Genomic DNA, 24820 nt, shown 5'->3' with positions numbered 1-24820 from the left:
CTATCTGTGCCTCACATCATTTTATAACCTTCCATCAGGTCACCCCCCACCCCCCAATGTTCCAGAGAAAACAATCCAAGTCTGTCAACCTTTCCTTACCGTAATACTCTCTAATCCAGTTAATATCGTGCTGAATAACTTCCACGACCTCACCAAACTTCTTGTAATGCAACAACCGGAACTACGTACAATACTCCAAATATGTCCTAACCAAAGTTTTATGACTACTTGACTATTATACTCCATGCCCCAATTGATGAAGGCAAGCATGCCATGCATCATCTTCATCACCTTATCTACTTGTGCGACCACCTTCAGGGAGCTATGGACTTGTGCCCCAAGATCCCTCTGCATATCAATGTTCCTAAGAGTCCTGATATTTACTGCATACCTCTTGCATTTGACTTCCCAAAATGCACCACCTCAAACCTGTCTGGATCAAACTCCATTTCCCATTTCTCTTCCCATATTTCCTGCTGTATCCTTCGAGAACATTCCTCACTATCCACAATTCCAACAATTTTGTCTATAATGTGCAATATGCAAAGCCCAACCAAAGGAATAAAATACTGCACTTTTGCAGGTATGAGAGCCCTAGTTCATCAATCTGAAGGGTCCTAACCCGATATGTCATCAGTACATTTCCCTCTACATTGCTGCCTGACTTGCCAAGTTCTTTCAGTAGTTCACCTTTAGCTCAAGATTCTAGCATAGAGTCATACAACACAGAAACAGGTCCTTCGGCCCAACTTGTCCATGCTGACGAAGATGACCATCTGAGCTAGTACCATTTGCTCGTGTTTGGCCTATATATCCCTCTAAACCTTACTTATCCACGTACATGTCCAAATGTCTTTTAAATATTATTATACCTGTCTCAACCACCTCCTCTAATATTCCATCTATGGGAACATTCCATATACATTCCCCCTCTGCGTGAAAAGGTAGCCCCTCGGGTTCGTATTAAATATTTCCCCCTCACCTTAAACCTATGCCCTCTAGTTCTTGATTCCCCCGCCTTGCATTCACCCTATCTATGCCCCTCGTGATTTTATATGATCACCTCTGTCTCCTGAGCTGCAAAGAGGAAAGTCTTTCCGACTGTCCCGCTCCTCTCCCTGTAACCCAGTCTTCTCAAGTCATGCAACATCCTTGTAAATCTTTTCCACACTCTTTCCGTTTAATAGGTCTTTCCTGCAGCTGGGTGAATAAAACCAAACACGATACTCCACGCACAGCGTCACCAACGAGGTAAGACTGCATCTGCTATTTCGGGTGTCTCCAGAAGTTTTAAAGGCAGCCACCACAACAATCTCCAGAAAAGTGCAGAATATGTCAAATATTTTCACTAAATATTGCTGTAAGCTAGGTTTCTTCCAGAGCTCAGAGCAAATAGTGGGATCAGTAGGGTTCATTAATATAATTACTGTATTATGTCATCTGCTCAATGTGCAGTCTTGCCCGTACTTGCAAAAAAGCTATTAACCCATATGAAGCAGTTATCTTGGCTCTGAATTTGACTGATCTTACACTATTCTCAATTTCCATCATCGTTACAACTGCTGTCAAAAGGGTCACCTTGTGTACTGCCGTTCTGAAATAATTTTGCAGATCAATTAGCACGTAATAAGCTTTAACACAGAAAGTCACCCTCCACACATCTTTTCCAGATCATTTTCACAGAATAAATTAATTCTAGGATCATTTAAGCTGCTCTCACTTAATCATCATATTGCTCTTTAATACTACTAGGATACTTGGAGGACAAAATAAGGAGCGAGAAATGTGATGACAGACTGTACTAATATAATGAAGATTTGGTGTAGGAAGGAACTGCAGATGTACAGGAAAGATCTGCAAATGCTGGCTTACACCGAAGATAGATCCAAAATGCTGGAGTAACTTAGCGGGTCAGGCAGCATCTCTGGAAAAAAGGAATAGGTGACGTTTCGGGACGGAGACCTTCTTCAGACTCAAAAGAATTTGGGCAGATTGGGAACATGAGACGAAAATCAGCAGCAGGAAAAGAAAACAATGTTACAGTCCAGGGGCTGCTGAAGACAGTGTGCAGATCAGTGCCCAGTCAGGAAAGGATAGGTGCCAGGGCACAATGATTTGAGAAGGGCAAGGTCAGTGAAAGGGGCTTTGTTAGAATTCATTTTTCTGGTTCATGAGATTATTGTAAAGCCAGCATTCACTGCCCATCCTTAATCACTCTCACGCTATATGTATCACCCTCATCAAACACAAAAGCTAGTGAAGGTACCTCCACAACGCTGCTGGGGAGGAGGTTCCAGGATTTGGATTCCATTTTAATAAAGCACAGGCAATCTATTTTCCAAGCCAGGACAGCATACGACTTGGAGAGCAGCCTGCAAGTGACAGTGCTTCCATGCACCTTTTCCTCTTGACAGTGGTAGAGCTTTTGTAGAGCTTCGAGTACGGTAACTACAATGGGTTTTGGGGGAAGTACACGCTGCAACCACGGTAGGCTGGTGATAGGATAGAATTAATTTTTGAGGTAATGGATGGAGTGCCAAAAAGTGGCCTGCTTTGCTCATTGTTGGGATTGTATTCATTCAGGCAAATGGGGAGTTTCCAAGACACTTTTGACGTGTGCACTCACTGCATGATACCTAGCTTCTGACCTGCCCTTGGACCACTGTATCTGCAAAGGCCTGTTAGACCTCCTCATTCCTAACTATGTTAACTCCCTTTTCCATACTGACCTTTCTTCCCCTGGCTTCTTCCATTGCGTGAGAGAAGTCACATGCAAATTGGAAGAACACCTTATATTCCACTTGGGTAGCTTACAACCCAATGATGTGAACATTGAATTTTCCAATTTCACATAATATCTCCACTACCCCAATCCCTCTCACATATTTTTTCCATCATCTCCCACCACCCATGTCACCCTGCTCCTTTTCCCTCCTTGGTATGTTCTTCTTCCATCTCAGTCCCATATTTCCCTTTTATTCCCCCTTCGGCCAACGTGTTGACATGGACAAGATGGGTGGAAGAACCTGTTTCGATGCAGTATAGCTCTGTGACCCTATAACTCGGAGTACAATGCTACTGCAGGGAAAACAAAGGAGACTGACAACATTCAGGACTAAGAGAGCAATGTCAAGTTAGCCCTGAGTGCAGTATTTCACCATGAAAAACTGAGTGGTGATAGTGACGAGTGGCCTGAAGACAGAGGATGAAGTTGCAGTTGGAGACAGCAGTCAGAGGAGTGGAAAGCAAATGATACAGGGTACGGAGAAAGGAGCTAGGAAAATTGTTGGGGGTCATGCAAGAGGGGTGGCAAGTTGAGCAGGCATGTGAGTAAGGTAAAAAAACAGAGGAAAAGAGCCGAGCAGATTGGAGCGGGGGTCAAGAAATTGGATTTTTTTGGAAAATTTACACACAAAATTACCAGTTTCAAGCCTCTTTTAGTGCATTTCAAACGGACATTTCAAAATAATGTGGATGTCACTGTATACTAATAACATTTTGAAGTAAATTTGCACATTAGTTGATAATCAGCCCAAAAAGGGGGTAATTGGCTTTTCTGCTGTGTTTTATATTTTAACCCTGTCTTAATTAATTTAGTTACATAATCTTCAACTTAAATTTAATATTTACTCATTACAGTTCCACCACTGATTTTCTGGCACTCTTGGTTCCAGAGCTTTGCTGGTTTATCCAGCAGGCCAACGAAGTCAGCTATGGGGATAGATGTGCTGGCTCCAGCTGGGCTGGAGTTCCAGAGCCCCGGCCACAGGTTTCAAATTCAACTCACTGATCGGCCGTGGAAGTCCCGATGAGGTCGAGATTGGCTGCCTTGCCCAGCCTAGGTGCCACATTTTCGGGGAGACTTCCAGGGCGAGGGGGATTTCTCGCGGAACCCCTAGCGACCTCTAGCGGAACCCTAGTGTTCATCACATTGTTTATTTTCTTTTTTTTTCCGATCCGATTTCTCCGTTGGTAAATACAATTTTGGCGTTTGAAGTGACAAACGCGGAAATCATGCAAAAAACGCAGAAAATTGATTTTTAAAACGCGGAAGTCCGCGGAAAATTCACATGCCTGGCTGAGGGGAATGGATTAGAGGAGTGACAAGATGGCAGAGTGGGAAAGAAGAGAGGCAAGCTGAGAGGGAGAAGAGGGGAGACAAGCTGGGAGGAGTTAGAGAAGAGACAAGCTGGGGGGGGGAGGGAATTACAGAGACAAGCTGAGGGGAGAGAGGAAAAACACACTGGGATGCGGGGAGGGGAGAAGCAAGCTGGGTAGAAGAGGAGGGACAATCTGGGTGGGGAAGAGGAGAGAAAAACTGGGGGGGGGGGGTAAGAGTAGAGATGTGGGAGGGGGAGGGGGACAAACTAAGGGGGGAAGAGGGACAAGCTGAGGGCTGGAGGAAGAAAGACAAGCTGAAGACTGAGAAGCCAAACTAGGGGTGAAGGGACAAGTTGGGAGGAGAGGGGAGAAGCCAGTTAGACGGGGAAAGAATGGGGTGGGACAGTGAAGAGGGAAAAAGTTTGTATGGAGGGAGAAAGGGACAAGTGGGAATAGGATGTGGAAAGCAGAACAGAAGACTGACATATAAAACAAGTAAAAGAGGAATACAGCTAGTTAAAATGGATAGACAAAACAGAGGAAATAAACAAAATAACTGGGATTGGAGTCAAACTGAAATCCGATAAACCACTATCCGACTATTTACAAACCTCGTTGCTTTGACAACTGACTCACCGGGTAATAGTTACAGTTTCCACTCAGGTCCAGTTCCTGACATGGTTCTGTTGGCCACCCTCCCTCGAAACTTACCCAGTACCGCTTCCCATGCTCATTTTAACCTTAGTCGTTCTCTGAAACTTTATTGTGCAATCTCTTGAAAATTAAAAAAGATTGAAGTGCGTTGGAATATTGGTAAAATAATCTCAGAGTGGAAATTTTGTAAGTCTGGCACTCCTGTCATAAGTGTGCCATATTAGTATAGCTTTATTGTACATCATATCATATCATCATATCATATATATACAGCCGGAAACAGGCCTTTTCGGCCCACCAAGTCCGTGCCGCCCAGCGATCCCCGTACATTAACACTATCCTACACCCACTAGGGACAATTTTTACATTTACCCAGCCAATTAACCTACATACCTGTACGTCTTTGGAGTGTGGGAGGAAACCGAAGATCTCGGAGAAAACCCACGCAGGTCACGGGGAGAACGTACAAACTCCTTACAGTGCAGCACCTGTAGTCAGGATCGAACCTGAGTCTCCGGCGCTGCATTCGCTGTAAAGCAGCAACTCTACCGCTGCGCTACCGTGCCGCCCCTTTCCATTTTGAAGAAAATTATACATCCGTCCCCACCCAGATCCACCTGCCAAATAGACTCCATTCCCTATGCCAGCAACAGTTTTCACCAGGAAAAGCACACATTCTTACCGTCGCTGAATCTCCAGCTCCTCCTGACATGGTCCATTCTGTACTTGTGGGAATAGCTGAGAGTTCTGTCTGGACAATGTTGGACCTATAAAAAAGGAATTGACAAAAAAATATTTTAGAAGGCTACCCATTGACAAAATATTAATGTGGTCCGGAATCGTACAATGGTCTGCATCATCTGTTGGTTTTACTTGGTTTTAGACCTAGAGTCGTAAAGTTACAGAACTATACAACAAAGAAACAGACCCTTTGGCTCACCTTGTCCATGCCGACCAAGTTGGCATACTGGGCTAGTCCCATTTACCTGCAATTGGCCCATATCCCGCTTAATGCTTTATACTGTATATGTGTCCAAATGTCTTTTCAAAGTTGTAATTGTATCCGCTTCTATAGCTTCCCCTGGCAGCTCATTCCAGACGATGACTACGTTTACCCAAGTGAAAAAGTTACCCCTTTTTACCCCTCTAATCCCACATCTAGGTCTCATAAGGTCATAAGGAATAGGAGTCGAATTAGGCCATTTGGCCCATCAAGTCTACTCCGCCATTCAATCATGGCTGATCTATCTCTCCCTCCTAACCCCATTCTCCTGCCATCTCCCCACAACCTCTGACACCTGTATTAATCGGGAATCTATCTAGCCCTGCCTTAAAAATATCCACTAACTGTGGCAAAGAATTCCACAGATTCACCACCCTGCGTTCCACTTAATGTTACAGATAAACCCTCCCACCAATTGTGTAATGGAAATTCATGCTTACAAAATTCACAAATCGCCACCAAAATTTGAGATACAGAATAAAATTCACTTTCACAGAATTTAAGTTAAAAAACCCCGAAATAAACAATTTTTTTTCAACTTACTTTTCTTGATGCATGTGCAGATGACACACTTCGCATTATGCAACATCACTATACACACCGTTATTTTAGCAATGCTATCATCCCCAATAAGTTGATATCACCTGTATTTATGTTTGTTTGTTTTGACAAATTAGAAATTGCCAACTCTTCCGCTTTATAAGCCGGAGTGCACCGACCGATAATGGAAAATCTCTATACTCAGCAATGACTATTTGTTGAAATTTTGTTGTACTGACAAGCTAGTGCTTTCCGCAAACATTAAACACACATAAAGAAATACTGCTGAATGACAAGTGACTGATCCATAACCACTTTCCCATTGGCCAAACACGGGAAATTAGCTAATAGATGCCACACCACAATGCCAATAGCCTTGGTACAAAATATCCAAGGTTCATGATGTGAATGTTGCAAAATTAAGAGTTGGAAATGCTCCAATGCCCTCTGTATCCTGGGAAACAGCAGTGTCTGCTCCTAATATTCTACAGATTGAAAAATACAGACCATTTTGACTGAAGATCCTTCGCCTTGGTCACATAGAATCATGCAGTGTGGAAACAGGTCCTTCGGTCCAACTCATCCATGCCAACCATGTATCATTTTACAAAAATAAAGACAGAATATGTTGAGAGATATTGAGAACTCTTCAGAGAAACCTGGTTAATGTTTCAGGCCAATGATCTTTCATCATTTTAAGGAGCTTGTCCTGCCATAGGCAAAAACTCAAAAAACATTGTCTCGTGATTGTTGCATGGCAGCTTTCAAAAACGTCAAAATAGGAGAGAAAAAAACTTCCTCTCAACCCCAATTAGAAAAGAGAAAGCTAAGGAACATTACACCCGAACGTAAAACCTCTACTCCCTTCCACCGATCGATTGCTACTTTTAATCTGTTATAATTTCACCTCGACACCCCATTCCATGTTGACATCCCAAAATGTTAACTCTCCAGAGATGCTGTCGGATCTGTTGAATATTTTCAGCATTTTCTGCTTTTATTAATTACTAGACCAAGTGGACCCATTGGGCCCAAACCTCTCCTGCATTGGTGCAGCACCCTCTCCTCACCCACTCCCCTCTCACGCCCCCTCCCCACTTTCTCCCCTCCCCCTTCCCAACCCCCTCCCCCTCCCTCCCCGCCGATCTCTCCCTCCCTTCCCCTGTCCCCCTCCCTCGGCCTGGACGCCCCTAACAGAGATTGCGTAGCAACCCGCCTCCCGGCCCAGACGGCCACCATTAGTAGAGCGGGGAAGGGCGGGGGGGGGGAAATGTCCTGTCCCGTCCCAGTGGGGCGTTCAGTGCAGTGGGTGGACGGCGGCGACTCTCCCTCTGACGGCCCTCTGGTCGATGCTGCTGGACTCTTCCCCCCCCCCCCCCCCCACCTCCCGACCCTGACTGCTGCCAATCCCACTGGACTCTGGGCGAGTTGGGGAAGGCGCTAAGCCAGCCGGGAAGAAGAGGGGGGACGGGGGAGTCGAGGACAGGACCAGCCCAGTTTTTAAAACTTAAAAATGTGAATAACTTTAAATATATAACACCAATTTCAATGAAATTTCCGCTACAGGACCACGGGACGATTGTGAGTAAGGTGGGCCTAAAGTTGTTGTGCTATCGTGTTCCGTTTTGGCTGTAGTTCAGGAACAAGCAAACAGATGAGAGTTTTAGTATATAGAGATATTGGTGGAGTCACATTTACAACCCAGACCAGGCCAGATTAACAGATCTGCGTTCTTCTACATAATATTTTAGTCATGGAGATCAGTTTTGATTGATAATTTAGAAACTTCAAGCTCACCATTGCTGATGTCAGGTTCTTACTGAGATTTACCTAATTATACGGAGCAAATTCCCTAGTTGCCATGGAGGGATTTAAATTTGCCTAACTGCGTCAATAGATCAAGCTTCTGGATGTTAGTTGTGTCATTTAACAACCATGTTTCTAAATCCTCTGCCAATGCAAATGCAGCAGCACTTTTGCCTGTATTTAATGCATCAAATTGTGTGCTTTCTTTTGATTACTGTACACACAGGGTTAACATAGTCAAAGTTTATACAGCAATGGAGGTTGGGGGGGGGGGGGGGGGGGGAGAGGGTCAATGCACTTCCCACAGTTCTAGGTTTACAGGAAAAAAACAATGATAAAGAAACTCAGGAACCCTTCATAGATAGCCCACAATAAACCATTAGAAAAAGCATGAGAACTAGAAAATGGATGCCCAAACCAATTTAGCACAAGTGATGACAGTGCTTCGATCCCTGGACAGTACAAAAGACTGAGAGAAGACCAGAATCCTGAAAAGAACCCAAATCTGAAAGGGAACCCACTTATGTAATGCTTGAAATGTTCTTTTAAACTCAAAATAATTGGGGGGAAAACATCCTCGATTATTTCAGACAAATTTGAGCAGATAATGCTCAAAGCTCAGTGTTTGCAGAAACACACACAGTATTGCAGAAACACACACAGTATAACTGAACAATTCAGCCCATAGTCAAAAATACAATCCACCTACCATTCATTCTAACTAATTTAAAATATGGATTTCAGCACTGATTGAGAAAATCAAAACAAAGCAGAAAGCTCCCAGCACACATTTCTTGAATGACAATACAGTTCTAAAGCATCTGTTAAGTGCCAATGCTGCTAGAAAACACACAAGATTAATGGCATAAACTGAGAAGTAAGAGCTACATAATTAACTGGAGAAGACCTCTCTAATGCACCACTGACAGTTTCCAGTCCAACTGATTTATACAAATCTGAACACACCCGCAGATCTGTAAACGCACGCATTTAAGTGTTCTGCAGTACACATGATACCTCCAAAAAGGAGCAAGCATCCCCATGGTTATCCATTCAGTAATATAAATGATACCTAATTTTTTAGTTGGAATCCTGTAATAAATTATTTGTAAATTTCTGTTTTAAATCAAGCAGCTGCAAAGAAAATCAAGATTAAAAAGTTGGTAAATGAAGCTGCTCAAAACACTCCGTGCAGAACATCTGAAGGGCACCTACATGTAAAAATGAAGGCTTGGTCGCGCTTCTGGCAGCACAGGTAGTGCCACATACCATTACTTGCATCCTGAGACGCGGAGCTCGCAACACGTTCCCGCGACGTTCCAGTTTGCAGGTGAATCATCATGTCCACCTCGAATCCCAATACATCTTCAGAATTCCTCTCAACCATTACCGCTCATTCTTAGTGGAACCAAGATAACATTCTCACCCACAGGTGCTTAAGTAAGTAGATACATTTTAATCAGTCGAGGGTCTAGATCATTCATGCATTTAACAGCTTCTATCCATCAGAGGTTAAGTCTACCTGCTCCAGTGCCCTTGCCCTTACTGGAATGCTCTGCATTTCCTGTTTGTACTGAATAATTAATATTTGCTCCCAGTGAGCCAAATGCTGTATTGCTTTATGCTGCAGCACCCTTGTGACTGGGACTGCTGCTGCATTTAAACAATCCTGCCTTCAGTTAAATCACAACTGCCACACAGGATGTGAAACAATTAACTTTTAAGCCAATTTAATTTCTCAGCTAAAATGCTAATTGCCTGAAGTTTTGTTCTGCATGTTCTGAACTTTGAGATTTCTCTAAATGTGATTGTAAAGGACACTGATGACAAACACAGACCTTCCATGACCCATGCTCACTTCACACATTAAATGGTGGTACTCAAAGCAGACACGCATCAACTTCACCCATATTGCTACTAATACACAGTGCCACAGCTATAGAGCTGCTGCCTCAGTGCCAGAGCCTAGGATCAATCCTGACCACGGCTGCTGTCCGTCTGGAGTTTGTATGTTCTCCCTGTGACCACAGGGGTTTCCTCCAGGTGCTCCAGTTTCCTCCCACACCCTAAAGACATGCAGGTTCGTGGGTTAAATGGCCACTGTAAATTGTCCCGGAAGTAAGAGAGCGGATGCAAAAGTGGGTAAAATAGAACTAATGTGAACGGGTGATGGATGGATGGCGTGGACTCGGCAGGCCAACGGGCCTGTATCCATGTTGCACCTTTTAATCAAACTCCTGGTTTAAAAATATACTATTTGTAGAATGAGTTTCTTTTTAAAATTTAATATACAAGTTTCAAACAATTGCTTTCTTGAACTGTGGGTATCTCAGTTAGCTGCACATAAGTCATCAAGCTTCTCCCTCCCCTCACCCTCAGCACTGTTGCCATTACTCCAGCAACATAAACAGGAAGATTCAATATGCCTATGTCATTTTCTATTTGTGAAAGGCACAAGTGCCTCTGTCAGTCCAGGCCACAACAGAGGTCAATAAGCCCTTCATCAGTAAGTACGGCACTGGAAGACTTCAAAACAATGAACGCTCTCAGTTTGGGCACAACCTCGAGGCAAACCTGCAGGGCTGCAGGGCTCCTAACCAATCCTTGGTGTTTCAAGCTAAACAGAGTTGTTTTAGTGACACAAGACAGAGCAGCACTTTTTTAAAGTGGTCGTTTGCTTCAAAAGGCAAACTTAAATCAATGAAAACAAATATCTGCCTACCAGACAAGTGGTACATTTTAACTTAATTTTGGAAGCCCAAACCCCACATGGACAAGCAAGTGGTTATAATGCTTCAGCGATTCTGCAAGGCAGGTGACAAAGTTAGTCAAAGAAAGGCAGTGAATTTGGAATGATTTTCAAAGTCTCACCTTGCCTTGAAAGATAGCAAATCTGTGCTTCACGAAATGTCAAGAGGTAAACATACTGTTTAAATGCTTTGCACTAAAGTCTTGCTTTTGCAGTGTTCTTTCTTTTCATTATGTAAAACTATGTTTTGTGTATTGTCTGAGTCAAGGTGCCGGTGATACTGCTGCAATCAAGATTTTCATTGTACCAGTACCTCACCAGACTTGTGCATATGACAAAAAAACTTAACTTGACCTGACTTGAGAGAAAAAGAAGGTATGATTGACCAGATATGATAATAAATTTAAGAGTCAGTTAGATAAGCACTCGAATAGGCAAGGGATAGAAGGATACAGGACACTGCAGGCAGACAGGATTAATGCAGATGGGCAAAAAGCTTGTGATGTACGTGGTGAGCTTAAGGGCCTGTTTCTGTACCCGATATTGATAGGGAAAATACTCAAATAGTCCATTGATTTTTGTAGTAATTATTGATATTTTGGACTGAAGGAAGCATGGAGTTCAATAATGATTCAAAAGTTGGCAGTGTAGTTGACAGCTGAAGAGAAAAGATTTAGTCTGCAGTAAAATTTGGATAGTTTCATCACTTGACTGAAAGACACCAAATAGAATTTAATCTTGAGCAGTGTGAGACAGTCTGAAGAAGGGTCTCGACCCGCAACGTCACCCATTCCTTCTCTCCCGAGATGCTGCCTGACCTGCTGAGTTACTCCAGCATTTTGTGAATAAATACCTTCGATTTGTACCAGCATCTGCAGTTATCTTCTTATAGTAATACATGGATACTGAGAGGCATGAAAGAGTACAGGGTACTTGGGAGTGTATGTCTACATATCCTTAAAGATAGCCTTGCAAGTCATTTGGGATACTTTCTACATTTGAAGGCCCTACAGAAGTTTGTCAGGTTTATCAAGGAAGAGATGGCAAACTCTGATAATCCATTATTTAATTGTTGAGAAATCCTGATAGCTTGCATCTTACGTACCAGATGGTGATTCTCATGCTCCTTGTAACACACCAATGTTGATTCCTGAACTCTCTCTAAATTCACGATGGCTTTAAACACAGGGTGCTCTAGTTCTCTCATGCTCTTTTAGCTGATGAGGGTCCCATTTTCATTGCTCCCTTAAATGCACCTGGTTCTGTTTCCTGTACTCCATTCAACAGAAAATAGCCGTGAATGGTACTAACGTCGACCTACACTCTATTCAAACAGAATGTCCATTCTCCTTCTATCATGAATTCAGCAGAAAGTAAGGATTTATCACAATATTTTTCTGGGTAGGTTCCACAATATTAATATGGTGGTGCAATATTTCATGAAGCAATCAAGCAAAACTGCAAAACTTTCCTTTTAATAGTGCATTACTAAGGAGATGACTAAACCAACATGAGCTTTTCACTTCTAATCAATAGTATTTTTGGAACACGTAACACACTTGAGTAGTTGTCAATGCCAAGTGCACTGAAAGGTATTGATCAGCTTCAATATATTGTCATAAGATATAATAATTAACCTGACGAACAAACCTTTTGGTATATAATGCAGCTGGCCTCTAAGAACCCTTCCTTTTCCCAATTGCAATAGTAATATTCACAATGGAGAGGCAGTAAACAGATGGCAAGGGATAGTTTTAAACAATAGTCAGATGCAAAAACCTATTCAGGAATTTGAGTATGAGTAGAATTCGATTGTGCATATTATTTCATTTATAAAATAAACAAAGCATGGCTGTTTCTCATAGAACATTTCACTGAGCTCATACCCATAGTATTCCATTGCTGCACATGTGGGTCACATCCTCTCCTTTTCTGGGCTGCAACACTAAATCTAAGAATCAGTAATGATTCTTACATTAAAAAAGGGCTATGTAACACTTCAAATCTATGCCAACTCAGAAGGTCTGGTCAGTCGCTTTCCCCACATTTCTGTTATTGTCTCAAATGCCCAACCAAATTCCCTTGGAAAAAAAGCCCTGACAGATTTCATTTATATTTTCTACACAGCAGTAAATGCTACATCGTAAGTATTCTGCATCAAAATTTTGCCCAACTTTAGTCAGTGAACCATTCAATATTGGTGACATAGTTTCTGCTGATTTACTTTCTCGAAACATGTCGTGATCATCTATACTCAATCAAAACTTCTCTCATCATTCTTTGTTCTAAGTAAAGGTTCTCTAATCTATCATACATCTGCATTTCCTTATCCTGGAATGCAGTAAGCCATTTGACCTTGATGAATATTTCCAACATTCATTTCAAATATCCAGCAACCGCAGTGCTCTGTATCCCTTAGCTTTAATACTGCCATCTTTTCTCTTTCTCTGCCCTCAACCATCTCCTAATGGAATCTGCAGAGGAATAATTTATCACCTATGATCTCTATCCCATTATTTTCCATCTTCTCCCTTCCATGCAACATAAAATAGCTTCAATTTCTTCTAACTTTTCGTGTTCTGAAGGAAGATCATTGACCTGAAATGTTAACTGGCTCTTTCCCCAGTCTGTCCTGCTGAATTGTTTAGCATGTTCTGATTTTAGGTTATAGAATCAATTAGGGGCCAGGTTTAGCCCTTGTGTAATGAGATAAGCCTAATTGGTAATCTTGTGGTAGAGGATCCTAGTTGGAGGTGGGAGGGGAGGGGGAACACGTGTAATTTTTGCAGCAGTTTAAGCAGCATAATTAGTTAGAAATTAGTTTTGAAAAATATACGCTTCACCAAGAGCAAAGTTAGAAGTAGAGTCTGGGCTATGGTAGATATGGAAAGTAGATTAAAAGGCTTGCTAGTAAACAAACAATGACAATTATTTTTTATAAATAAATTAAAAATTCTCAGCAAAATTCATTCAACGCTGAAATAAAAATAGGCACAAGAAAAATTATTCACCTGGATAATCGGAATGGTTTAGGAAAACATTGATAAAATGTTAACAATAACTCGAGGAATGGGGACATTTCAGGGAAGCTGATGAGAGTAAATCCACAAGTTAATAGCTAAATATTTTAAAAGCTATACGTATTTCAACAGAATTGTTGGAAATTGAGTGTAGGAATAATCTCTGGTATTGTGGAAAATTATAGCTTCATAGAGAGGTAACAAAAGAGCAATTTTAGGGAACTAATCAACACCCCCTCCCCCATGCCCCCTTTCCCCCTCTCTTCACTGTGTTCCATCTGGATGCACAACCATTTCTCTCACTCACCTGTCCCTCTTTCACCTATATCCCTTGCTGTGAAATGTTCACATTTCGCACCACTTCTCTCCTTATCTCAGTCTTTGGCTTTTCATCTCTTGCCTTTGTCCAACCTTTTGACAATCAAACTCCCCTCACCTGTATCCACCTATCACTTGCCTGGCTTTACACTGCCCCCCACTACTCTTTCAGCTTTCTCCCTGCTATAACAATTAGTCTGAAGAAGGGTCCCGACAGAAAAATGTCACCTATTTATGACCTCCAGTGATGCTGCCTGACTCGCTGAGTTACTCCAGCAATTTGTGTATTTTCCTGAAAAATAATCGGAATAACAAATGCTCCACTGGCTTATTTGAAACATTTGAATATCCAGAACTCTCTACTCTGGAGAGCTGTGGCTGTGATCAATTAATTTTGGAATATTAGGGGAAATCGGACAAGATAGAGGACTTGAAGTAGCAGATTAGCCAGGCTATTAAACAATGGCCCACTGCTGCTTCTTGCTCCAGAATTATGAGAACAGGGAGGATGTTTGGAAAAAAACAGCAACATTTGGCACTTCTTGTTGGGATATGAATGTTGCTCAAGACATCTAATGATCCCCCCACTCATATTGAAATAATGCCACACATTCCACATCCACTTGGAAATACAGATGGGATCAGAGTTTAATGCCATATGCATAAAGCGAAGAGCTCCCTCAGTCGTGCACTTGTGTTAGCTGTCATTTCTCTCCGATTGCATTTAAAGTTTAAATATATCTTTCCAGGAGGTGAGTCACTCGTTACAAAGCAGATGAGCTGCAAACCTTTGAAAAACAATTATGTTTATATGGAATTCATCTGGAAAGAAGTTATAAACAGTCTTCTGAAATGAAAATTCAAGATCTCAATGGAACATTCTGGCAAATGCACATCCTTGAAAAACGTAGCTCTTCTAGACTTCGAAATGAAATATTCTGACGCTTAAGAATATTCCTAGAGAGAAGGGAATCAATCTTGCAAAACTGCCGATGATTTAAAATTACAAATAGATCTTCATTCTCATATTTTAAAGTAGTAATCCGTTTATTTCAGATTATTTAAAAGCAGATTAGTTAGCATATGACAAGGGCCAATGGGTTGCTTAAAAACAAATTGCGACAACATTTTGTCTAGATGTTTGATGGCCGTTCTCAGGTTGTACTGGTGTAAGATCCTTCTTGCTGTTGTCCAAACAGGAAACAACATCACAAGAGCTGCCAGGCAAGATAAATGGAGACAATATTAAACAAGAGTACAAGGGAGTATAACAGACCAAAATAGTATCAAGTGCACCACCGGATCAACATCTCCAAATACAGGTTTTTGGTGCAGCTTAATGTATCATCAGACTTGTTTCTGATACCAAATCCCCCTAACAGTGGCACAGAGGTAGAGTCACTACCTTACAGCGCATGCAGCACCGGAGACCAGTGTTCGATCCAGAGTACGGGTGCTGTCTGTACAGAGTTTGTACGTTCTCCCTGTGACCGCGTGGGTTTTCTCTGAGACCTTCGGTTTCCTCCCACGCTCCAAAGACGTACAGGTATGGAGGTAAATGTAAATTGTCCCTAGTTTGTGTAGGATAGTATTAGTGTGCGGGGATTGCTGATCGGTGCAGACTCAGTGGGCCAAAGGGTCTCTTTCCACGCTGTATCTCTAAACTAAACTTGAATATTGAAATATTTATTTAACACTTTTTAATCCAAGATTCCCCATTATCTTCATCATATTAGGAAATAATATCATAGAAATCTATAGCATATAAGAGTATACCAGAGAAAAATGAATCTTAGATTCCTACCTGCCAATTCTCAGTAGACAGAGGTGGCTAGTTTTCAAATGATCACCTTTCAAATGTGATGAGGGTTTCAGCCTCCATCTTGGGGGCAACGGCAATGAGCTACTTTTGTAAATTCAGAACGCAATGCTAGTTATTTTTAACTCACAGGTTGACTAGACCCCTAGTGGAAGGCACACGAGTAAGGGGATAGCTACAAAAGAAGGAGCTGGTGCACAATGAACATCAACTCGAGTGCTCTGTCCACAAGTGCAGTCTAATCGTGAGTTTCTTCCGAGTTTCCCCTCAATTTTCCGTTTCGTTCTAAGTGCATGGTTCAGTCAAACTTGCATCCACTGAAACTTCCCCCCTTCCTCTTTCTGGTCATTTAAGTTTCAGAAAGATATCAGTGACAAGCAGGGAAAGAGAAAAGTGGCAAATGCAATTCAGTCCAGAACCATGTTCAACGAAACTAAGGAAACTTTAGATTAAAATGAAGTGTTTAAATATGAGCAGTCCACACAGAGATAGTAATTAGTCATTTCACTGATGAGACACGGGTTTATGTTGATCAATGAAAGGAATGGATAGGGATAAGAAGAATTAGCAGAATAGCTACAGAGACTTAACACTACAGAAACTCCTGTCCAAGTAGCAAGTATCTATCTTGGCATGCAATTTAGATGAGAATATTCAAGGCATGGTTAGTAAGTTTGCAAAAGACATTAAAATGTGTGGTATAGACAGCGAAGGTGGTTATAAAGAATTACAGCGGCATCTTGATCACCTGGTTTAGTAGGCCGAGGAATAGCAAATGGAGTTTAATTCCCTCAAGTGCGAGATATTGCATTTTAGGAAGTCAAATTGGAGTAGGACTTTCACAGTGAACGTAGAGCCCGAGGGAGTATTGTAGAACAGAGATCTAAGAATACAAGTACGTGGTTCCCTGAACGTGGCAGCACAGGCTGACATTGTAGCGAAGGCGGCTTTGGGCATCAGCCAGGGAATTGAGTAAAGAAGGTGGGACATTATAGTACAGTTGCACAAGATATTGGGGAGGCGCACTTGGAATATCGTATGTTTTGGTCATCCTGTTAAAGGCAAAAAGCCTTTAATAGTGCAGAAAAGATTTATGAGGTGGGGCAAGGTTAATTCCTTGGAACATGGAGATTGAGTAGTGATCTTAAAGAGGTGCTTTAAATCATAAAGGGCATAGATCGGGTGAATGCACACAATCTTTTACCCAGGGTAAGGGAATGAAGAACAAGAGGACAATAGGTTTAAGATGAATGGAGAAAGATTTAATAGGAACCTGAAGGGGCAACATCTTCATACGTATATGAGGAGAGCTGCCAGAGGAAGTAGTTGAGGCAGATACCTTAACAACATTTAAAAGACATTTGGACAGGTACATCAATAAGTGTCAGTAGTGCAGTTGAGCAAGGCGGACTATGGAGGCATGAGAGAGGAGCTGGCCAGAGTTGACTGGAAAGAAACCCTAGCAGGGAAGACGGTGGAACAGCAATGGCAGGTATTTCTGGGAATAATACAGAAGTTGCAGGATCAGTTCATTCTAAAGAGGAAGAAAGATTCTAAGGGGAGTAAGAGGCGACCGTGGCTGACAAGGGAAGTCAAGGACAGTATAAAAATTTAAAAAGAAGTATAACATAGCAAAGATGAGCGGGAAGCCAGAGGATTGGGACTCTTTTAAAGAGCAACAGAAGATAACTAAAAAGGCAATACGGGGAGAAAAGATGAGGTATGAAGGTAAGCTAGCCAAGAATATAAAGGAGGATAGTAAAAGCTTCTTTAGGTATGTGAAGAGGAAAAAAATAGTTATGACAAATGTGGGCCCCTTGAAGACAGAAGCAGGTGAATTTATTATGGGGAACAAGGAAATGGCAGACGAGTTGAACAGGTACTTTGGATCTGTCTTCACTAAGACACAAACAATCTCCCAGATGTACTAGTGGACAGAGGTCCTAGGGTGACAGAGGAACTGAAGGAAATTCACATTAGACAGAAAATGGTGTTGGGTACACTGATGGGACTGAAGGCTGATAAATCCCAGGGGACTTAAGTGGCTATAGAAATCGTGAACGCATTGGTGATCATTTCCCAATGTTCTATAGATTCAGGATCAGTTCCTGTGGATTGGAGGGTACCTAATGTTAACCCACTTTTTAAGAAAGGAGGGAAAGAGAAAACGGGACATTATAGACCAGTTAGCCTGTCATCAGTGGTGGGGAAGATGCAGGAGTCAATTATAAAAGAAGAAAGTGCGGAACATTTGGATAGCAGTAACAGGATCGTTCCGAGTCAGCATGGATTTACGAAGGGGAAATCACGCATGACTAATCTTCTGGAATTTTTTGAGGATGTAACTAGGAAAATGGACAAGGGAGAGCCAGTGGATCTAGTGTACCTGGACTTTCAGAAAGCCCTTGATAAGGTCCCACATAGGAGATTAGTGGGCAAGATTAGAGCACATGGTATTGGGGGTAGGGTGCTGACATGGATAGAAAATTGGTTGGCAGACAGGAAACAAAAAGTATGGATTAATGGGTCCCTTTCAGAATGGCAGGCAGTGACTAGTAGGGTGCCGCAAGGCTCCGTGCTTGGACCACAATATACATTAATGACTTAGATGAAGGGATTAACAAACATTAGCAAATTTGCGGATGACACAAAGCTGGGTGGCAGTGTGAACTGTGAGGAAGATGCTACAAGGTTGCAAGGTGACTTGGACAGGTTGTGTGAGTGGGCAGATGCATGGCAGATGCAGTTTAATACGGATAAATGTGAGGTTATCCAATTTGGTGGTCAGAGCAGAAAGGGAGATTATTATCTGAATGGTGTCAAATTAGAAAATGGGGAAGTACAAAGAGATCTGGGTGTCCTTGTTCATCAGTCTCTTAAAGTTAGCATGCAGGTGCAGTAGGCAGTGAAGAAAGCCAATGGCATGTTGGCCTTTATGACAAGAGGAGTTGAGTATAGGAGCAGAGGTCCTTCTGCAGTTGTACAGGGCCCTAAGTGAGACCGCACCTGGAGTACTGTGTGCAGTTTTGGTCTCCAAATTTGAGGAAGGACATTCTTGCTATTGAGGGAGTGCAGCGTAAGTTAATTCCCAGAATGGCGGGACTGTCTTATGTTGAAAGACTGGAGTGTCTAGGCTTGTATACACTGGAATTTAGAAGGATGAGAGGGGATCTTATTGAAACATAAGATTAAGGGATTGGACACGTTAGAGGCAGGAAACATGTTCCCGATGTTGGGGGAGTCCAGAACCAGGGGCCACAGTTTAAGAATAAGGGGTAGATCATTATAACGGAGATGAGGAAAAACTTTTTCAGTCAGAGAGCTGTAAATCTGCGGAATTCTCTGCCTCAGAAGGCAGTGGAGGCCAATTCTCTGGATGCTTTCAAGAGAGCTAGATAGAGTTTTTAATGATAGCAGTCAGGGGGTATGGGGAGAAGGCAGGAACTGGGTACTGATTATGAATGATCAGCCACGATCACATTGAATGGCGGTGCTGGCTCGAAGGCCAAATGGCCTGCTCCTGCACCTATTGTCTATAATAGGAAAGCTTTAGAGGATCAAATTCAGGCAAAAGTGACTAGCTCAGAAGGGAATCTTGATCAGCATGAATAAGTTGGGCTGAAAGGCTCAGTTCGTGCTGTACCTCTATTGCACAACAGAGTCACAAGTTCTGAAAGACAGTTGTAGTAAATCACTAGTTGAACTGCTCATTAAAACACAGTGGTCCATCATTGAACAAACCCATCACACCAAATCCTATTCAAAAAAGCAGAAAACCTCACTGGCGAACAATTATTTTGGCAAATCTTTCAGTCCATCTCCCAGCATGAACCCCATGGACTGCGTCAGAAGTCATTATTAAAATAAGCTGCACAGCATTGTAAGTATCCACAGATGGACTCAGCATGACACAGTCACAGTACTTACTCATCTGTATGATGTTTACTCGTCTTATCTTCTGGACTGGGGCCGTTTCCAGAAGTGGCATTTCTTTAATAAGAAAGTACTTCTGATAGAACAGCTGATGTTTTCTTGCAAACGGAGACCTTTGCCACTATGAAAACCCACACATTTATTAATGGGCTGTAAACAACGATGAAACAAGTTTACCGGCTGTGGCTAGCTGAGTGTCAACAGTCAGCACACACCATAATTTATTAATGATCAGTGGCAAGTCACAACATTCAGCACCAAGCAACACCTAATCAGCAGTAAGTCTGGCTGCTGAAACTTTAATGAAATTAGAATATTCCAGTCACAAAAACCGCTGTACTTTCAATAGAAGTTACAACAAAAATATTTCTGTGCTTGGCAGTTCATTCCAAATCCACGAGGAAAATTAATGCATACTACAGAATGTATTTATATTGCAATTATATAGCAATCAGAAATCAGATACCAAGGCAGCAGTGACACGGGATATATATCAACACTCTAAACTGGGGATGGGGGGTAGGGGAACAGGAGAAGAAGCAGAGGTGGGAAAGGGACAGATGGAACAATAAGATTGAGAGGATAGAGCTCCTTAAATACCATGGAGGTCTATGTGTGGAGCACCAGGAGATGGGCAAGGTATTAAATGAGCATTTTCCATCTGAATTTACCTTGAAGAAAGACATGGATGATAAGAAACTTGGGAAAGTTAATAGTGATGCATTGAGCGAGTCCACATTATGAAAGAGTAGGTACTGGAGGTTTAAAAAGCATTTAGGTAGCTAAATCCCCAGGACTTGATCAGTGTATCCTAAGGCATTGTTGTAAACTAGTAAAAATGTGGAGCTACTGGCTGAGATATTTATATCATCAATAGCCACAGGGGAGGGAGGATGTGACAGGACTAATAATAATAATAATAATAATAATATTCATTTATTGTCATTGCAACGAGTACAACGAAATTAAAAAATAGCCAATCCTGACGGTGCGTACAAACATATATGCAATAAATGCAAAAAACAAATAAATACAATTATATTAAGTACAAAGATTTTTTAACAGTGTTGCGTAGTGCAGAAGGTAGTGTTCAGTTCTCGTATGGCCCTGGGGTAAAAACTGTTCTTAAGTCTGTTTGTTCGGGATTTGATCGACCTGAAACGTCGACCAGAGGGCAGATGAACAAACAGAGGGTGGCCGGGGTGGGATGGATCTTTTATTATTTTGCCTGCTCTACTGAGGCAGCGTAGGCTGAACAGGTGCTCCAGGGAGGGCAGTGAGCAGCCGATGATCTTCTGGGCCGTTGTGATGACCCTCTGAAGGGCCTTCCTGTCCTTTTCTGAGCAGCTGGCATACCATGTGGTTATACAGTATGCCAGCACACTCTCGATGGAGCAGCGATAGAAGGACATCATGAGCTTCTCCTGCAGGTTGGTTTTCCTGAGGATCCTCAGGAAGTGGAGTCTCTGCTGTGCCTTCTTTACTGTGGTGATGGTGTTGGTAGACCAGGTAAGATCCTCTGCGATGTGCGTACCCAGGAACCTGAAAGCGGGTACCCTTTCCACACAGACCCCATTGATGTAGAGTGGGTCGTATTCTACACTGGTTTTCCTGAAGTCAATTATAAGTTCCTTTGTTTTGGAGGAGTTCAGGACAAGATTGTTCACTGAACACCATGCTGCCAGCCTTTGGATTTCATCCCTATAGGCTGTCTCATCTCCTTCTGAGATGAGTCCAACCACAGTCGTGTCATCCGCGAACTTGATGATGGTGTTGGTGGGGGCGCAATCGTGAGTGTAGAGGGAGTAAAGGATGGGGCTCAACACACAGCCCTGTGGTGAGCCGGTGCTCAGTGTAATGGTGGAGGAGAGGTGAGGGCCTATTTTGACGGTCTGGGGGCGGTTGGTCAGGAAGTCCTTGATCCATTGGCAGATGGTTTGGGAAAATCCAAGGTCAGAAAGTTTGGTGACCAGTCTGCTCGGGATGACCGTGTTAAAGGCAGAGCTGAAGTCGAGGAAGAGCATCCTCACATAGCTCCCCTGGTGTTCAAGGTGGGTCAGTGCAGTGTGAAGAGCAGTGTCGATGGCATCCCCTGTAGACCTATTTGCTCTGTAGGCAAACTGGTGTGGGTCGAAGGTGGGTGGGAGGCTGGCTTTGATGTGCTGCAGGACCAGTCTCTCGAAGCACTTTGTGATGACCGGTGTGAGTGCTACCGGACGGTAGTCGTTAAGGCCGCTGATGACAGACTTTTTCGGCAGTGGGATGATTGTGGCGGACTTCAGGCAGGGAGGGATGGTGGATTTTAAAAGGGACAGGTTGAAGATTTTTGTGAAGACCTCAGATAATTGGTCTGCACATTCCCTCAGCACTCTGCCCGTCACACCATCGGGGCCTGCAGCTTTCCTGGGATTCACTGCTCTGAGCACGCGCTTAACATCATACTCCTGCACAGTGAAGGTGTTGCTGTCAGGTGCTGGAGAGGGTGTTATGTCTGCCACTGCAGCTTTCACCTCGAAACGAGCAAAGAAACAGTTAAGTTCCTCTGCCAGCGAGGCGTCGCCGTCGGCAGTCGTGCGGTTGCTGGTCTTGTAGTTGGTGATGTGCTGGATGCCTTGCCATACCCGCCGTGGGTCATTGTTGGTAAAGTGGTCCTCAATCTTCCTCTTGTAGGATGCTTTGGCATCCTTGATGCCTCTCTTCAGGTTGGTTCTAGCAGCACTGTATAGAGCTCTATCACTAGACCTGAAGGCGGTGTTACGGTCCTTGAGGAGAAACCTGACATCCTTTGTCATCCAGGGCTTCTGATTGGGATACAACCGGATACGTTTGTCGACGGTGACATTGTCAACACAGTTTTGGATGTAGCAGAGTACAGTTGATGTATACTCCTCCAAGTCCTGATCCTCAAAAATATCCCAGTTGGTCCTTTCGAAGCAATCCTGCAGCTGCGAGGAAGCTCCTTCAGGCCATGTCTTAACAGTCTTTATGGTGGCTGGAGCTTTCCTCCTGAGTGGGGTGTATGCTGGAGTTAAGAATATGGACAGGTGATCTGACTGCCCCAGGTGTGGTAGTGGTGCTGACCTGAAACCCTTCTTAATATTTGAATAAACCTTGTCTAGTGTGTTTTTCCCCCCTGGTAGCACATCTTATGTGTTGTTCAAGTTTCGGGAGAACAGACTTTAGGTCTACATGATTGAAGTCCCCGGCTATGATGTGGGCTGCTTCTGGATATGTGCTCTGTTGTGAGTTTATTGCACCAAGCAGGTAGCCTAAAGCTGTGCTAGCGTTAGCATTCGGTGGGATGTAGACTGCTGTTACTATAACCCCTGTAAATTCACGGGGAAGGTAAAAAGGCCTGCATTTAACTGTTAGGAACTCCAGATCAGGAGAACAATGGCTATCCATGATTTGGATGTTAGTGCACCAGTTGTTGTGCACGTAAATGCATAACCCCCCCCCTTGCTCTTACCGGAGTCGATGTTTCTGTCCCAACGAAACACTGTACGCCCGGCTAGCTCAATGGCTCCATCTGGGATAAGTGGATGAAGCCATGTCTCTGTTACTAAGAGAATGCAACAGTCCTCCACGAGTTTGTTTGCTGATATCTGTAGTTTTAGTTCGTCCATTTTGTTGATGATGGATCTGGCGTTGGTGAGAAACATGCTGGGTAGCGGTGGTTTGTGTGGCTGTCTCTTTAGCTTGGCAAGTATACCGGACCGGCGTCCTCGCTTTTGCTTCCTGTTTCTCCTCCGCCTGCGACGCCTGTTCGCGCCGACAACTATCCACGGAGAGCCCGGTGTCCTGGCTATCTCTTCCGGTATATTTTGCGGGTGTGGAAATTCGCGCATAAGGTCCCGATTGCACTGGAATCCTATGATCAGAAGATCCTTGCGGTTGTAAGTAGGATTTGCCTGATTTGCCTGATTTGCATGACTAAAATTGACTAACAGACATAACACAGATAACACACATAAAACGCACCGAAAGGGAGAGCTGTGAGCCGCTGCGTCCGTGCGCGCCGCCATCTTGGATATAGACTTAATATAAAAAGATGGTTGATGGGCAGCACAATCTCAGTGGGCTGAAGGGCCCGTTTCCATGCTGGATCTTTCTGACTCTGGAGGAAGAAATGCTCTCAGTTTGGAATGGCATGCGCCATATTTTGAAGCTGGGACCCCGAAGAATTCCATGGAATATTGCCCACCACTCAAAGACTATTTCCAGTTGAATACTTCTGGTTACTTTGCCAACTTTTTTTATTTACGCTGCTTCATTCTCTTATTTCACACGCTTCAATTTATAAAATGAATTTAAATGTCGTAGGACAAATGTGGAAAATCTGATGGACCCAATTATTCCTCATCTCAAACCATCAACCCAAAGATTTTGACCTTCACAAAGTGAATGGCATGGGGATAATGGCCACCCGTAGATTTACTCTGCTATGTATTTTAACTTGATCCATTGCTAGTTCTCTTACTTAAACACCGCAGCATATCTAGGGAATACTAATGTCGTGTAATAATAATGTGGATGGAATAGAGCCTGACAACCAATTAATTTCCTACCTGCAGGCATTACTTTCTCACATGCAGGGTAAAAGATAATTAAGTCATGGTGACACAGGCTGGGCTTAGAACATGCAGTAACTCAGGATAGTCAGCTGCTATAAAGATGAAAGCATGCAAACAAGAGGACAGCTGGAAGGACACTACCAGGTGCTGTGGTGCCCTCTGCAGGATTGTATGATGCACTGCTGACTGCAGCAATTAACACAAACATTTGGTTGTGGACATGAAGGACAAGTTTCAAACTCATCTCAATGGGAAACTGAAAGTAGGCACAGTGAAATCAGGGGAACAAGCCTGCAAATGTTC

The 24820-nt window shown here is 43.0% G+C and overlaps 1 protein-coding gene across 5 annotated transcripts in view; it reads right to left on the bottom strand.

Annotated features, from left to right (window-relative positions):
* enah (ENAH actin regulator) overlaps positions 1-24820 on the bottom strand; it is a 183906-nt gene that overhangs the window by 56792 nt on the left and 102294 nt on the right. For 4 of the 5 annotated variants that reach the window (XM_078398862.1, XM_078398860.1, XM_078398859.1 and 1 more), the window contains one exon: positions 5438-5522. In XM_078398862.1, coding sequence (XP_078254988.1) covers positions 5438-5522 — 85 coding nt within the window. Of the gene's footprint in view, positions 1-5437; positions 5523-19937; positions 19974-24820 lie in introns of those variants that run through there. The other variant, XM_078398863.1, reaches the window with a different exon arrangement.

Source organism: Rhinoraja longicauda, chromosome 5, assembly GCF_053455715.1.
Source record: "Rhinoraja longicauda isolate Sanriku21f chromosome 5, sRhiLon1.1, whole genome shotgun sequence".
Taxonomy (NCBI): domain Eukaryota; kingdom Metazoa; phylum Chordata; class Chondrichthyes; order Rajiformes; family Arhynchobatidae; genus Rhinoraja; species Rhinoraja longicauda.
This window is presented reverse-complemented; position numbering and strand designations above follow the sequence as displayed.